Raw genomic sequence first — 18132 nt, 5'->3', positions numbered from 1 at the left:
GCAAATTTTATCAATAACCAGGTGCATTTACAGATGACTTTAAAACAAGTAAAAATACATTTATATTGGGGAAGTTGCATGATATGAACCTTAAAGGGCACCTATCTACCCAATGGAGGTGTGAGCTCCCTTCTGGAGCCGGCAGCCATATTTAATGTCACACGTTCACGTAATGAGCCTGCACGTTACACGCATGTGACCTGGGAGCAGACTGGTCCCGGAATAGTGTCTGTCACTTGAAAATAAAGTTGTATTCATTAAAGGACCAGTAACATCAAAAAACTTTTTTTTTTAAATTGTTTTTAAAAAAAAACCCACCAACAAATATTAAACTTTAAAAGTCTTTATTTAGTAATAATTTACAAATCTCCGCTGGCGCTCCTCTTCAGAAAAAGGCGATCGGGTGATCCATCGTGCGGCGCTCGATTTCTCCTCCCTGCTTTCCTTATAGGAGATAGCCAGGATTATAAATCGAGCGCCGCACTATGGATCGCCGCTTCTGAAGAGGAGCGCAAGCGGAGATTCGGTAAGTTATTACTAAATAAAGACTTTGCCATTTTAAAGTTTAATATGTGTTGGTGTTTTTTTCCATAGTATACATATTAATTATTATTTTTTTTTTTTTTTAAATGTTGATGTTACTGGTCCTTTAAACCAATTACATTTTATTTGTTCCTTTAAAAAAAAATACCTAGAAATCAGACATTTGGATGTCTAATAGGCCATTACCCTTCATTTTAATGAATGATGCTTATTCACAATCACATCCAAATGCTGCGCGGACAACGTGATTGGCCACTCGCTTGTATTTCTATGTGTCACATGATCTATAACGGAGTCGGTGAAGGACAAACACCATATAAAACACAGGGACGTCTCCACCGCAGGGTGGGAAATGCTGCTGGAACGTTTGAAGTGACGTTTATTCGTAGCATATTCTTTGCACCAGAATAGAACGTTATCAGTCAGTACAATAAAGGGGGTGCAATGTCCGACAGGTTTAGAAAACAAAAATAAAAGGGGGAAAAAAAAAACCAATCGTTACTGTGGGACTACCCTGAGCCAATGAAGAAGCCGTTGCTACTAGAAAACAAAAGGAATAGACAAAGATATTGTAACAGTTGTTATACAGAGAGAGTAAATGGCGACCACAGGCACAGCCCCAGAATAACGTTAATAAAAAACAAACAAAAAAGAGAAATCTTCACCTTTTTATATAATTCATCCGCCTTCTCTGTTGGTAGTCGGGTACAAAATAGAAACAGATCAGGGCTGTCTTTGGGGGGGGATTATTTACGGGGAGTTGTAGTCGCACTCTATCCCTAAAGGCAGCCCTGAGCCCTGATACATTCCATGGATACGTCATTGAACCTGGGACTGGGGTGCAAGACACATAGAGACGAGCGCACTATCATTTTCGTGTAAAATAGAGTAACGCAAATAAAAATGTCAAGTCTTAAAAAAAAAAAAAAAAAAGTTATAAAACAACAATGTGTTGTGATACCGCTATTTTATTCCCCCCAAAAAAAAAAAAGAAAAAAAAAAAGAAGATATTTGGCATTTTGTTTGTTTCTGCTTACTCCTGAATAGATTGATGGCCCTGAGATTTCAGCATTATCCTTTGTTTTGGGGGCTTGAGGGCTGCTCTAAACCCTAGTGCACTGACTCTCACAGAAGCCCAAGCAAAGTTCCAGCCTTTAAAGCCTAGAGCTGTAGTTCAGCTTCGCTTTGCCTTAGGTTGTTCCAATTAGCTTTTTGTCATGAAGAACTGAATTACAGACAAAAGAGAGTGGGGGGGAGGGGACGGGCGAGTCCATTAATGATACCAGACCCTGTAGAGGAGACAGGCCCCCGCTGTAACAACGGCAAACATGCAAATGTTCATCACAAACGACTTCCACTCGGGGCTCTTGTTATTGTCCTCGCTCTCCGGTTGGAGCTTCTCTTCGGGGCTGGAGTGGACTTGGTCGTCGACGGCTCTTCTTCGCATTTCAGTGTCGGGGCGAGCGCTGAAGGGCAAAAAGGAGGGTAAGAAATACGTGGGGAGGTGCAGCTTTACTATTGGGGCGACTGACTGTCATAAGGAACGTATGAAATTCAAAACGGAAGTTTTCCTTAAGTCGTTTTGTATTTTGCCCCATTCGCATTATTTTTGTGAAAATGTAAAAGGTCATTGGGATGTAGTGAAGATCATGGCAGCTTCTATACTTCTCTACTTCCACTGTTTGCTGCTTCTAACTATTGGAATCTTTACAAATGCCCTTATTTGATACAGTGACAATTGTTTGTGGAAGAGTTTGGGGAACGTCCCATGCACAGAGCCAGGTCCCTACAGAAAGAGTTTGCGGAGATGGGAAGAACCTGACTTCACAAAGTCCCAACCTCAACCCAACTGAACCCGTGGGATGAACTGAAACCCCAACTGTCAAGCCTGATCCCCAACATCAGTGTCCAACCTCACTAATGCTCTTGTGACTTAAAGGGCCAGTAACATCAAGATTAAAAAAAAAAAAAAGTTGGCATACCACGGAAAAAAAACACCAAGACAAAATTAAACTTTAAATTCGCACAGCCTTTATTAAGAAATACCTTACTGAAACTCAGCTTACGCTCCTCTTCAGAAAAGGCAATCCATCATGTGGCGCTCGATTCCTTCTACCTGCCTTCCTTATAGGAGATAGCCAGGGAGGAGAAATCCAGCGCTGCACAAAGGATTGTCGCTGTGTAGCTAGGTTTGCCAGCCAGACGGTATTTTACCAGCTGAGCCGGTAAAAAACATCTGCCAGGGCCGTGGCCGGTATTACAAATTTACAGGCAATGTAGCCAACAGTAATTTGTAATAGCCTTAACAAAAGCCCTTGGCCCTACGGTGGAAACATACCTATTCTTCATCTTTTGCCGTGATGTGGCCCGCTCCCTTTTGCGGCACAATCCTGCGGCTCCACCACCCATTTAGTTCCCACCACTGGCCGGTAATTTTTTTTTTTTTTTTTTAAAAAGTTGGCAACCCTATGTGTCGCCTTTTCTGAAGAGGAGCGCAAGTGTATTTTTACTTACCGAAATTCCGCTTGCGCTGCTCTTTAGAAAAGGCGATCCATCGTGTGATGCTCAATTTCTCCTCCCTGGCCTCTCCTTTAAGGAAGGCAGGGAGGAGAAATCGAGAGCCTCACGATGGATCGCTGGATCACCTTTTCTGAATAGGAGCACAAGCGAAGTTTCGGTAAGTTATTTCTTAATAAAGGCTGTGCGATTTTAAAGTTTCATTAGTCTTGGTGTTTTTTTGTTTTTTTTCATGGTATACTAATGATTTTTTTTTTTTTTTTTAAAAATTGATGTTACTGATCCTTTAAAAGGAAGGAACTACCAGCAACAATGTGGGTAACTTCCCAGAAGAGTAACAGCAAATTTCATATTAATCCCCATGCACGGTGCAGGATTCAGAATTGCCATGAAACACTAGGGAGGGGCGGAGTGTATCTCAGGGATAATAAGAGAGCACTAGACTGGAGCAGAATGTGACAGTTACACTGGGGCAGAATTGCTGGAATGAGCACACAAACACTGGGAGTGTCTTCCCATACGCACGGGGAGATCTAGTGCTTGATCTCAAATGCTGATTGTGAGAAGGAACATTTCTGTGCAGGATCCGACATGTTCTCTCTCAGCACCAGGAGCTGGAGGAAAGGCTGTGTTACCAATACACCAGCATTTAGCAGAGAATCAGCAACATGAGATCTAAAGTGCCAGTGGCACACATTCTGCTGACAGTCGGATGTGACAGTCGGATTTGAATACCTTTCTGCAGGAGGCGAGAGGATTGTTCCATCAGGTACAGACTCTTCCACCACACTGACTGCGCGTCTGATCACCTCCTCTACTATTTGCTGTGGGAAGAATTCCGACTGCTCGTAGACTTTGCCGTTGGGCGTCTCAGTGGTCCGTTTTGGAGGCCTGGGGGGAGGGGGTGTGTGTTCTGGTGGAGGATCCAAGTCTTCGTTGGAAAGCTCCTTCCATTGTTCCTTGCAGAGAAATAAAGAGCATTATGTGTGGTGTACAGAACGATGGGAACTGACAGAGATGTTCCTGCAAGATGCCTACGATCTCGCCAGAATAGTCGACTTATTGTCCAATCAGCATGCACGCATAGAAAAGTGTCCATTTGACCTGAGGAAATTCCTAGTGATTTAACCTGCATTTTATTTCCCTGTGACAAGCCCCTACCTGCACGGAGGAGTCTCCCATTATAAACTTTGCCCCCTCGATGACGGCGAGATACGAGAACCGCAGTTGGTCGGCTGTCTGTATGAGGCCCATTCGATATTTTCGCATTTCTAGGAGAACTTGCTTAATTTCCACTGAAGAGGGGTCTTTCCTTTTGTCCATCTATTACACAAACACAGGACTGTAAATGTTTCCTAAATGTTACTAATACAGCGCTGTTTACATTTTGAATATCTGAACCTCTGTACAGTCCCAATCGACCCCACCACAAATTCTCCAGAAATAACCCGACTACCCTATAATGGATCAGGCACAGGAGGAGCAGCAGCCACATGTCTGGCCATATGACAGTTGCTTTCTGGCTCCCTGGATGGGCTTCTGACCAGGAGCAATGGACCCACAATTGAGACACTGGTTTCCACTGCTCAGGCTGCTGCTTGGTGATCCCCATAGGTCAACAGGGAAAGCAGCGCTTTACTACAGCAATGCCAACGACTCTCCCAGCATGCATTAGCACAAGTGGGCACAGCACTACCTTGAACTCCTTTAAAGGGATTCTGTCATGGTTTTTATGATGTAGTTTTTATTTCTAAATTACACTTCCATTGAAAATAATTCACTCTACAATATAAAATTTCATTCCTGAACCAGCAAGTGTATTTTTTAGTTGTAATATTGGTGTGTAGATGCATCTCAAATAATTTTGCCTGGTCATGTGCTTTCAGAAAAAGCCAGCACTTTAGGATGGAACTGCTTTCTGGCAGGCTGTTGTTTCTCCTACTCAATGTAACTGATTGTGTTTCAGTGGGACCTGGATTTTACTATTGAGTGTTTTTCTTAGATCGACCAGGCAGCTGTTATCTTGTGTTAGGAAACTGCTATCTGGTTACCTCCCCATTGTACTGCTTGGGGGGGGGGAAGGGAGGGGTTATATCACTCCAACTTGCAGTACAGCAGTAAAGAGTGACTGAAGTTTATTAGAGTCACATGACTGGGGCAGCTGGGAAACTGACAATATGTCTAGCCCCATGTCAAATTTTAAAATGAAATGTTAAAAAATCTGTTCGCTCTTTTGAGAAACGTATTTCAGCGCAGCATTCTGCTGGAGCACCACTATATAACTGATGTTTTTTGAAAGAAAAAAAACAAAAACTTTTTTTCCCATGACAGTATCCCTTTAAAGGCACTTACCGTCATAAAAAACAAAACTTACCAGAAGCAAGCAAGTATCTGCCAAAGAAAATGTACCGGATCTACCAATACCGGCGCTGCAGTGCACCACAATGGGTCCATGTTCAGGGTTTAGGGAGCCCGATTCACGGACTTTAAACAGGAAGTTAAGGAATGATGCAGGCGACTCTGGGACTCCAAAATCAGGCCACGTGGTGTAATGAAAGTGCAGGATTTCACGGGTTTCTTGTGTCTGCAGAGAGAAAAGAGAATAATCAGTGTGAAACTCATACAGACCAGATACAAGCCCAGTTCACCATTACAGCGGTTCATGGCTGTGTAGGATAAATGCTCTACCCAGAGTATATAAACAGTATTAGTGCTGCTGGAATTACTTGAATAAGCAATATATTAAAGGGGTTGCTCACTTTGAAATGAAATGTAGTCTGATGCAGAGAGAGATATTCTGAGACAATTTGCAATTGGTTTTCATTTTATTATTACTTGAGGAGTTATTTAGCTTTTTATTCAGCAGCTCTCCAGGGAAGACCAACTGAAAAGTTGCTTAGAATTGGCCATTCTATAACATACTAACAGTTAACTTAAAGGTGATCCGTCCCTTTAATAGACCAGATCAGAATTGCCAGACTTAAAGCATTATTTTATCCTTTAACACAGATTTTACCCCGCAGCTAAATGGAATTTAGTGAGTAATAAAGAAGTCTGTGGGCACTTCTGTCATTGGCAGAAAGCATATTTGTGTGATGAATAGACATCAGTTACAATCAGCTGCCACTGGAACAATGAATGATCCACGGAAAATACTCATCTCTCTCTGGGTAACAGCACCGCGTATATCAACTGCCAGCACAATATATGGCTCCCACAATCTGCTGCATTCCTGCCCCTGCATTGGTCTAACTTAAAGGGACATTTCACACCTTTGCACCAAGATCAATAGAGTTGCACAAAAAAACTGATCACTGCTAGATTATACATTTGTATTATATATATATATATATATATTCATTTAATGGGAAGGAATTCACTCAACTTACTCTCCCGCCGAGCACAAAGTAGTAAAATCACCTCTGCATTCAGTTAAAGCCCCAATATTCAGTCGGCTCATAACAAGGTTACAGATATATAGAAACATTGGGGTAACAGTCACCCTGCTATATAGTTCCAGGGGTACCCAAGGTACAAATAAGCACTCACCCCAAATCTCCTCCTAACTGGCCTTCAGGCTGGGCCCCCTTAGCTCATAACAAGGTTACAGATATATAGAAACATTGGGGTAACAGTCACCCTGCTATAGTTCCAGGGGTACCCAGGGCACAAATAAGCACTCACCCCAAATCTCACCCTGACTGGCCTTCAGGCTGGGCCCCCTTAGCTCATAACAAGGTTACAGATATATAGAAACATTGGGGTAACAGTCACCCTGCTATAGTTCCAGGGGTACCCAGGGCACAAATAAGCACTCACCCCAAATCTCACCCTGACTGGCCTTCAGGCTGGGTCCCCTTAGCTCATAACAAGGTTACAGATATATAGAAACATTGGGGTAACAGTCACCCTGCTATAGTTCCAGGGGTACCCAGGACACAAATAAGCACTCACCCCAAATCTCCCCCTAACTGACCTTCAGACTGGGCCTCCTTAGCTCATAACAAGGTTACAGATATATAGAAACATTGGGGTAACAGTCACCCTGCTATAGTTCCAGGGGTACCCAGGGTACAAATAAACACTCACCCCAAATCTCCCCCTAACTGGCCTTCAGACTGGGCCCCCTTAGCTCATAACAAGGTTACAGATATATAGAAACATGTTCCCAAGGTGCCTGTGTTTAGGAGTAATCCATATAAAGAGGCTTATAATTCAGGTGATGGACATTCATTTAGTCATTGACTAAATCAGTTCTTGCCTCACTCTGCAGAAAACTGATAAAATTAAAATTCAGGGAGTTCATGGCTTCTAATAAAGGACAAATAAAACTTGCGTTTCAGTCACAACAAAAGCACACATTTACAGCACAGGCCTTATTTATTATATGCTAAACAAAGGTCTATTTTGTCCATTTCAAAGCGTATCCAGGAAGTAGAGCAGTAATCCTTTTCTTGCACGGTGATTACTCAACATCAACTCTTCTGAGAAATATTACAGGCTGGCTGCCATCAGAACAAACAGCATTTCAATATGTTTCAAACTTAAAGAGATCCTGTCATCACAAAACATGTTTTTTTCAAAATGAATCAGTTAATAGTGCTGCTCCAGCAGAATTCTGCACTGAAATCCATTTCTCAAAAGAGCAAACAGAATTTTTATATTCAGTTTTGAAATCTGACATGGGGCTAGACATATTGTCAATTTCCCAGCTGCCCCTGGTCATGTGACTTGTGCCTGCACTTTAGGAGAGAACTGCTTTCTGGCAGGCTGTTGTTTTTCCTTCTCAATGTAACTGAATGTGTCTCAGTGGGACATGGGTTTTTACTATTGAGTGTTGTTCTTAGATCTACCAGGCAGCTGTTATCTTGTGTTAGGGAGCTGTTGTCTGGTTACCTTCTCATTGTTCTTTTGTTTGGCAGCTGGGGGTTGAAAGGGAAGGGGGTGATATCACTCCAACTTGCAGTACAGCAGTAAAGAGTGACTGAAGTTTATCAGAGCACAAGTCACATGACTGGGGGCAGCAGGGAAATTGACAATATGTCTAGCCCCATGTCAGATTTCAAAATTGAATATAAAAAAATATGTTTGCTCTTTTGAGAAATGGATTTCAGTGCAGAATTCTGCTGGAGCAGCACTATTAACAGATTCATTTTGAAAAAAATGTTTTTCCCATGACAGTATCCCTTTAATTGAGTTGTAATATAAAGTCTCATTTGAAAAACAAAGACAGAAAAATTCTCATTTACTTTACTGTGTGCTATTCCTGCAACAGGCTGTGCTGCAGCAGTTGTGCCTTGCTTTCTGGCAGGGATTCCAGATGGACTAAAGGGAAGAGCAAGTGTCATGGCCAATTGCAGGATTAATCACTGGTAGATGCCAGCGGCTGATTTAGACCCTAATGACTAATGTAGCAGCTTGTACAAACCACATGCAATGGGATAATAAATGGGAGGTGATTCTAAGAATCACTAATTAGTGGTAGGAAAATAAATCAGAATATCTGATTAAAGAGGGACCCATCCCTTAGCACTGCTGATGCACATGACTTAGCAGATATTCTATTTATTCCCCTTAGTGCATCAGATTACAGTCGCCCCATTAATATAAATGCGCCTGAAATCCCAAGATGAGTCTTTCCCAGAAGCCGGAGCCTGTGGAGTGACGTCCGTGTGAAGGGCTGACACTTACACTGAGATTTTCCAGCATGAGTTGTCGTATTGTGTAATAAGACTTGATGTCTTCTGAAAGCAACGTCAGCTTCAAGTCTGAGTCGTCGAACACCATGGGGTTGTCTTCTTTCTTTGGCCAGTACTGAGCGCATTTGATCTGCAGAGACAAGAAAAGAACATGAGGGACCCGGCCGGACTTCTATATCTGCTACTGGAACACGCGTGTGCTTGTTATACGTGTCTCCTCTATGGGCAAGGGGGAGGAGAAATTACCCCATAGGCTGGAGACTTTCCTATTTATTTTGTTTTATTTTCCTACCATTTGTTTTCCAGCCTATTGGGAATTTGCCACATCCCTAAACCACATAAATCTACCCTCTGCCATCTCCACGCATTTCCCTTTAAATTCACTTTTAGCATGTCATACGCTGTGACATCATGAGGCAATCTGCATTTGTTCAGCAACCAATCATGTGAATAAGAAGCAGGAAGAGAAATGGGTCTGAATAGAAATATAGACACGAAAAGTAACAATAAAATTGTTACTTTACATAATCAGATATTCCGCTGAAGATTTACTAAAGGCAGTTAATTGGGATGAGTGTTTATTTGTACCCTGGGTACCCCTGGAACTATAGCAGGGTGACACCCCAATGTTTCTATATATCTGTAACCTTGTTATGAGCTAAGGGGGCCCAGTCTGAAGGCCAGTTAGGGAGAGATTTGGGGTGAGTGTTTATTTGTGCCCTGGGTACCCCTGGAACTATAGCAGGGTGACTGTTACCCCAATGTTTCTATATATCTGTAACCTTGTTATGAGCTAAGGGGGCCCAGTCTGAAGGCCAGTTAGGGGGAGATTTGGGGTGATTGCTTATTTGTGCCCTGGGTACCCCTGGAACTATAGCAGGATGACTGTTACCCCAATGTTTCTATATATCTGTAACCTTGTTATGAGCTAAGGGGGCCCAGTCTGAAGGTCAGTTAGGGTGAGATTTGGGGTGAGTGCTTATTTGTGTCCTGGGTACCCCTGGAACTATAGCAGGGTGGCTGTTACCCCAATGTTTCTATATATAGAAATCCTCTACTTTGCAGCATGTGCCAGTGGCTAATGCTCTCACAAATGTATAACATTGAAGCGAATTGACTGGCCTAATCGAGGGCTGGCAAAATCCTATTCCAAAAGGACAATTTTGCTTGAAGAAGTGACACAATTTTCAATTAGTGCCATTGTGAATTTTCCGCTGGTGCTGATTGAGGAGCATTAGTGGTCGCACCCTCGGGGAATGAGCCTGGCTTTTTATTTAGTGATCTAGAGAGAACGACTGCAGCATGTGGTGGCTCAGTACAGAGAGGTAATATTATGACCCACAGAAGGGGCTGCTGGACATCACAAAAACTATTCACTGATGAAATGTAGCAGAAAGCAGAGCAGGGACTGGTGGAAGAGAAATCTGCAGACAGCTGGAACGATCGGTTATGGGGATGTCTGATCACTGCAGAGTCAAATGTATCTGTGGCTGTATACTGTATCTATGGAATCTCTACAGACTTATCTAGAACTCACGACTGAGATGGCAGCTTATTGGCTTGTGTGTGGGGTCCACAGATGGGGCTTTTGATTTTCCAACTCGACAAAGACCCCTTAAATGCAGTCCTTATCCAATATGTGTAAACTAGTGATGCAAGGGTTGAATTTTCCTCGACTGCGCCCTCTGATCCCTAACTTAGTCTGGTCTGCTCCGTCCCCTCTATCTATTGACCCGCACCATTGAGATGTCACTAAAGGGGTGGGACAGGTGCGAGTCTATAAATTTATGGGCCTGGAAGCCGGCATTGCGAGTAAGGAGAGGGAGAGAGGGAGAGAAGGGGAGAGGGGGAGAGGGAGAGAGAGAGACACACACAGAGGGAGAGAGAGACAGAGAGTGTGTGTTACAAAATAAACATGCATTGTACATTAGCTGATGATGGAAAGCATTTAGTGTGACAAACAGACCTAATTGCATTCACAGCCTGTCGAAAACTGAACTGGAAACCAGGTTAAGAAAAGTTTAAAGGGAAGTACAGGACACGTCAAGCTATAAACCAGTTTCACTTCATCTTTCCGCCAGTACAGGGGATTCAGGCATTATTGTAGCAATCTATGTGGACAAAAAGCACAATAATGTAGTCAAGCATTCCTTGGGACTTCTGGGAGTTGTAGTTCACAGCAGCAGCATCCTGAAACCCAAGACGACACAGGGGAGAAATCCTTTTCCAAGAGACAGTGAGCAGCTCATGTCTCCAGTAAATCCTGCACGGAGAACTCCAGAAAATGCGCAATTCAGATGGAATACCAATGACTGGGCTGGGAGAGAAGTAGGGGTCACGGTGCTATAGAGCGTCAGCTATTCAGTACTCGCACACACGGGGAGAGCGGTTCAGCAGGTGGAAATAGGGATTTATGGCAACATCAGCCATTGCTTTGTCTTGTGCCAAGTCACCGGCTTGCATTTAAATGTGTCAGCAGAGAATAAATCATGAATTGAAACAAACAGGCCAGGATGGAGTCTTTGCTTCCAGCGGGATGGGAAACGAGTCAGGTGTGATTGTATCCAAATATCTCACTGATAACTGACAGATGAAACGGGCAGTTAGTCCCACCAGAGACCGGGATTCTGTGCAGGCGTAGAGGTACACGAGTCAAAAATTATATTCAAGAACCTTTCTATGGGACATTATCATTTCAGATTTATGCTGGTTTTTTTTTTTGCTGCCGGTCCTGTAAAGTTTCTGTCCCATTCCAGGGTGTTTGGAAATCACAGGGAAAGACAATTCCATATATTGCCGATGACATCAGTATTTATGGTTTACAGGTTAATTGATTATGTGCATTAAAGGGGTTGTTTACATTAACATTAACCCTTAGTATGACACAGTGAGTGATATTCGGAGACAATTTGCAATTGGGTTTCATTTTTTATTATTTGTGGTTTTTGAGTTATTTAGCAGCTCTCCAGTTTGTAGTTTCAGCCATCTGGTTGCTAGGGTCAATGCATGCAACCATGCATTGATTTAAATATGAATAGGAGAGGCCTGAACAGAAAAATGAGTAAGAAAAAGTAACAATAACAATACATTTGTAGCCTTACAGAGCATTTGTTTTTTAGACGGGGTCAGTGACTCCCCAATTTGAAAACAGAAAGAGTCAGGAGCAAAAGCATATTAGAAGTTAACTTAAAAAGGTAAAACGGCCCTTTAAAGGTTTATTTGACTCAGTCACAGATTATATTTGGTTTTTTTTTTTTATTTTTTTTTTTTTTAAACACTGCTTTTACATAATTCTAATTAATTTTACACTAATATAGGGGGATAATAGGCTACAGGACACTAAACAGTAAAAGCAGATTGTATTTCCGCACAGAAAACGACATATAATCCCTCCAGCCTCAAGCCAATAAGTGTATCATGGAGTCAGTGCTTATTTCATGCTGGCACTGGGCAGGCTGGCAGTTACACTTTATCACAGATGAAACAAGTCTGAGCTCGGGGCAAATAGAAAAGGTAGGAGCTGAAAATACTTACTGATCCCTTTTCAATGACTCTGTTGAGCATAACCACTCCTATGCTCTTCTGTTCCCAAACCATCTCCCAGAAATGACCACAGGTATTTGGCAAAGGCCCCTGAATAGAAGAGGGAACACACAAAAATAACACAAATAAAATGCTTATTTAGAAAGAAAAGCCCATCCTTTATTCCAGTAATAGACTAAGCTCATGTTTACGGTGCTGTGTGGGTTTAAGGAAAAAGAGAGGTTAATTCACTGGCCAAATGTTAGACATAAGGAAGCAGGCTAAGTTATACAGGGAACTAATGTATTATAAGGGATAATGTACCCCCTACTGTAAATAATAAGGATATTAGAGTCACTGAGGGGTTCTGTGACCATATAAAGGCACAAGGCTGCAGGCTGAGTTATACAGGGAACTCGGAGTATCACTAATGTATTATAAGGGATAATGTACCCCCTACTGTAAATGATAAGGATGTTAGAAGTCAATGAGGGGTTGTTCTGTGACCATATAAAGGCACAAGGCTGCAGGCTGAGTTATACAGGGAACTCTGAGTATCACTCATGTATTATAAGGGATAATGTACCCCCTACTGTAAATGATAAGGATATTAGAAGTCACTGAAGGGTTGTTCTGTGACCATATAAAGGCACAAGGCTGCAGGCTGAGTTACACAGGGAACTCTGAGTATCACTCATGTATTATAAGGGATAATATACCCTCTACTGTAAATGATAAGGATATTAGAAGTCAATGAGGGGTTGTTCTGTGACCATATAAAGGCACAAGGCTACAGGCTGAGTTATACAGGGAACTCTGAGTATCACTCATGTATTATAAGGGATAATGTACCCCCTACTGTAAATGATAAGGATATTAGAAGTCACTGAGGGGTTGTTCTGTGACCATATAAAGGCACAAGGCTGCAGGCTGAGTTATACAGAGAGTATCACTCATGTTTATTAAGGGTTAGAATTATGTGGCCACATAAGTTTTCAAGGTTGTAGGCCAATTACTACTAAAAAAGTCATGCGAGACAAAGATTACTTTTGCTATGCTTTTATTTAAACAAAAAAAAAAAAAGTGAGCGCCGCCTCGTACGTGATCTCAGGGGGCACCACCTACAGCCTTTTTCTGGGCACCAAGCAGTTGTTTTTATGTCACTGGATGTGGGGGCTACAGTGGCAACCTCTCCACTCACCTTTCACAAACAGACAAGAGAAAACAGATCAGAACCTGCAGTCGTGCATTAGTGGCATTCTGGAGACTACACTGGATTATAATGAAAGCATTGGCATGTGAGGTGCTTCTCTTCTGCATTTGGGGTTATATTATATATAATGTTATATAATGTCATATTGCTTCCCCTTATGGATAACAGGAATAGCGGTGCCCTTCATTTACATAAGAGAACTGCCTGTCAGAGCACCCGTGCTAAAAGGTATCGGCTAAACGAGAGAATGGAGGTTGATTTTGTCCCCCCACCCCAGGGGTAATGCAGCTACTCAACTCTGCATGGGTCATGGCACTAATAATGTTAGAGTTTCCTTTAACCCTTCTTTCCCTGTGTAGCTGCATAAATCTCACCTGGGTAAGAATGTAGCTCCTTTGTGCCTCTTCCACCTTGATAAGACTGGCATTAATATAGTCGTTGTCCTCTCGGTGCAGTTTTATTCGACTGTGATCAACTGGAATAGAAAACACAAAAGAACAGAATGAAAGGCACAATGAGCCACAGGCATGGAGACTGAAGTATGAGTGGCTTTATTTTATTTACTAACAATAAATATGTTTTTACAGTATGATCCAGAGACAGGAGGCTAAGTCTGAAAGGCATGTGGACCCGCTCCATTGACCAGCTCTGATTTCTGTGCTTTAAAGAGAACAAAACCTTAAAAATGAATAGGGTTAAAAATGGCATGTTTTATATAGTGAACTTATTGCACGAGGCTAAAGTTTCAGCTTGTCAATAGCAGCAATGATCCAGGACTTCAAACTTGTCACAGGGGGTCACCATCTTGGAAAGTGTCTGTGACACTCACATGCTCAGTGGGCTCTGATTGGCTGTTGAGAAGCTAAGCTTAGGGCTCGTCACTAATTATCCAGCAGAAAATGAGCTTCCCTGGCTGTAATATAAGCTGATGCTACAGGTTTGCTGATTATTAAATTCTGATGCTAATTGCACTGGTTTCTGTGCTGCCATGTAGTAATTATCTGTATTAATTACTAATCAGCCTTATATTGTGACATGTCTATTCTATGTGTACTGTATATTGTGAGTGGGTCCCTAAGCTCAGTAAGTGACAGCAGCACAGAGCATGTGCAGTGAATCAGCCCGAAAAGAAGATGGGGAGCTACTGGGGCATCTTTGGAGACACAGATCTTTACTGCTAAAGGGCTGTAGTTGCCTTGGGCTGGTACAGCAACACAAAACATACTGCACAACATTTCTAGCTACATCTTTAGTTAGGATTTAGTTCTCCTTTAAAGGAGAAGGAAAGCTACCAAAGCAGTTTATTGCCAATAGATTAGTCACAATAGTGCAAGCTATAACACTATTTATTCCGTAGAATGCTTTAGCATACCTGAGTAAACAGCTCTAGAAGCTCTCTCGGTTTGTTTAGAATAGCAGCTGCCATATTAGCTTGGTGTGACATCACTTCCTGCCTCAGTCTCTCCCTACTCACTCATAGCTCTGAGCTCAGATTACAGCAGGGAAGGGAGGGGGAGAGGAACAAACTGAGCATGCTCAAGCCCTAGCCCTGGAGGTTTAAGCTGAAAACAGGAAGTCTGATACAGAAGCCCATGAGTACACAATAGAAGGAAAGAAATGCTTCTTTTGACAGAGGACTCAGAGCAGCATTACTTTGAGGGTTTACTGGTGTATTTATATAGACCTTTCTGATAAAGCTTACTTAATTTTAGCCTTTCCTTCTCTTTTAAAGATCGCTGGTTTCTCTTTAAATTTTCAAATGAAGGTGCCGCTTGTGCTGTCTGCACATTTCACTTGTGAGCAGAACAGACCGAGCGTCAGCTCTTTATCTCCTACTGTTCCAGCCACTTGTTCAATTTGTATGGAGAAGGGACCCATGTTGTGTGTGTGTGTCCCATTGTATGCGCTCTGTTCTTTTGGCCCATGGGCTGATTGCTCAGAGAGCATGCCAGAATGGACTGTGTATGGTTCAGGTTATTCTGCAAGTAACGAGTCAGAATACCTTCAGAAAGCTGGAGGGGATGCCAACATGTCATCTAGTCATAAATCCTGGGTTACACGGGCTCCAAAGACTTGAGGTGCCAGTAATGCATTAGCCAACCATCCCAATCACACTTAATCTTCCCAATTTAATTACTTTGTATGTCTAGTAATTATGAAGGTGAATGTATAATTATTTGTCTCTGTTTCCCTAGTGTGAAGGTGTTACTAAATGCTGACAGTTTTGGACTGTGGTAAACTGCCATTGTGGATCTCTGACAGCTCAGCACACACTCATAATTCCCGTACAAGTCAGCTCAGTGCAGAAGCTTGAGAGTCTGGAACAACATGGCCAGTCGGAAAAGAGAACTATAATTATACAGTCAAGGAGGGGAAGTTCCCATTTTGGTTAAATATTTTCCAAAATAAACTCTATGCCAATAGGGAACTGTTAAATTATCAAAAACTATTTAAAAAAATATCAGCAGCTTCATAGCCTGTACAGCAAACTTTGGGCCGTTCCTGCTGAATTGTGCTTAGTACAGGGGAATACCTATGCTGCCATAGTTTTATGGGATCTCTCTGAACAGACTATGAGCAAACTTCGGGCCGTTCCTGCTGAATTGTGCTTAGTACAGGGGAATACCTATGCTGCCATAGTTTTATGGGATCTCTCTGTACAGACTTGGAGCAAACTTAGGAGCTGTTCCTGCTGAATTGTACTTAGTACAGGGGAATACCTATGCTGTCATACTTTTATGGGATCTCTCTGTACAGACTATAAGCTAATTTAGGGGCTGTTCCTGCTGAATTGGGCTTAGTAAAGGGAATACCTATGCTGCCATAGTTTAATAGGATCTCCCTGTACAGACTATGAGCAAACTTAGGGGCTGTTTCTGCTGAATTGTGCTTAGTACAGGGGAATACCTATGCTGCCATAGTTTTATGGGATCTCTCTGTACAGACTATGAGCAAATGTAGGGGCTGTTCCTGCTGAATTGTGCTTAGTACAGGGGATACCTATGCTGCCATAGTTTTATGGGATCTCTCTGTACAGACTTGGAGCAAACTTAGGGGACTGTTCCTGCTGAATTGTGCATAGTACAGGGAATACCTATGCTGCCATAGTTTTATGGGATCTCTCTGTACAGACTATGAGCAACCTTAGGGGACTGTTCCTGCTGAATTGTGCTTAGTACAGAGGAATACCTATGCTGCCATAGTTTTATGGGATCTCTCTGTACAGACTATGAGCAACCTTAGGGGACTGTTCCTGCTGAATTGTGCTTAGTACAGAGGAATACCTATGCTGCCATAGTTTTATGGTATCTCTCTGTACAGACTTTGAGCAAACTTAGGGACTGTTCCTGCTGAATTGTGCTTAGTACAGGCTCAAAGTCTGTACAGAGATATCATAAAACTGTTACTGTTAAACTGTTAAAACTGCAGGAACCTGTAAGTAATAGAGCATGTAGGCAAGTAGGAGTACGTTCCTCTGCACAAGCAGTTAACAGATGTTTGGGGGGGGGGGACATTATAAATATAATGCATTTTATGGACAGAAAGTATAGTAGGTCCCATTTCAATTATATAACGGATTCCCCCACCAACCCATTAAAAAGAAAGCAAAAACTCCATGACTAGGACTAAGAATACGCAACCTACATTACGGGTCTAACCCAGAAGAGCTCCGGGGACTTACAAGGACTGACGTCTCTGTAGCGGTTGCGGGCTTTATTCTCTTGCAGTCTGGCCACTTTGCACGGAAAGTCACTGGCTTGATTTCGGATTTCCTGCAAGGAAGAAACAGGAAGCAGTTCAAGTCTCCGGCACCATGCGGGACAGATGATAAAAACACAGCAGAAATAAAAGGTCGTCCATGTCCCCCCCCCACCCCAAACTCCTATTGCTTGTTTTGGCAAAGGTCAGACTTCTGCTGCTTCTGGCAAGTGCCGACTTGGAAAAACGATCAGACTAAAATATACGAGTTACTAAGGAAAACCACATGGACTAGGGGGGGAGCAGGAGGGAACATAATAGATTTTACACTCACATACGGGGGAAGTATCTGATGTATAAACAATACAATTGGCTCAGTGTTTGTAGCAACAGATCCTCAACTGCACCCAGGCAGAGACATGGACTCTTCTTTGGGTTCCTGCATTTAAAGTGGTTGTTCACATTTAAATTCATGTTTAGTATGATGTAGAGAGGGATATTCTGAGACAATTTGCAATTGTCTTTAATTTTTTATTATTTGTGGTTTTTGACTTATTTAGCTTTTTATTCAGCGGCTCTCCAGTTTGCAATTTCATCCATCTGGTTGCTACGGCGCCAATTACCCTAGCAACATTGAATAAGAGACTGGAATATGAATTAGGAGAGGCCCTGAATAGAAATAAGGGTAATAGTAGCAATAACAATAAATGTGTAGCTTTACAGAACTTTTGCTTTTTAGATGGGGTCTGTGACTAGGGTTGCCACCTTTTCCGGAAAAAAATACCGGCCTTCCTATATATTTATCTTTTTTCCCTATTAATAACATTGGGATCACTGACCTTCCTATATATTTATCTTTATTCCCTATTAATAACATTGGGATCACTGACCTTCCTATATATTTATCTTTATTCCCTATTAATAACATTGGGATCACTG

General features: G+C 42.2%; 1 protein-coding gene across 1 annotated transcript in view; it reads right to left on the bottom strand.

Moving 5' to 3' along the window:
- Nucleotides 1–905: 905 nt before the first annotated feature.
- ptpn1.L (protein tyrosine phosphatase non-receptor type 1 L homeolog) overlaps nucleotides 906–18132 on the bottom strand; it is a 47322-nt gene continuing 30095 nt past the window's right edge. Inside the window, 8 exon segments of the mRNA NM_001092616.1 lie at nucleotides 906–2009; nucleotides 3796–4019; nucleotides 4222–4383; nucleotides 5435–5644; nucleotides 8752–8889; nucleotides 12294–12392; nucleotides 13869–13969; nucleotides 17177–17267. Coding sequence (NP_001086085.1) covers nucleotides 1817–2009; nucleotides 3796–4019; nucleotides 4222–4383; nucleotides 5435–5644; nucleotides 8752–8889; nucleotides 12294–12392; nucleotides 13869–13969; nucleotides 17177–17267 — 1218 coding nt within the window. The 3' untranslated portion in view covers nucleotides 906–1816.

The sequence above is a fragment of the Xenopus laevis genome, chromosome 9_10L (assembly GCF_017654675.1).
Source record: "Xenopus laevis strain J_2021 chromosome 9_10L, Xenopus_laevis_v10.1, whole genome shotgun sequence".
NCBI lineage: Eukaryota > Metazoa > Chordata > Amphibia > Anura > Pipidae > Xenopus > Xenopus laevis.
The sequence above is the reverse complement of the archived record's forward strand: the minus strand, read 5'-3'. Positions and strand labels throughout refer to the sequence as shown.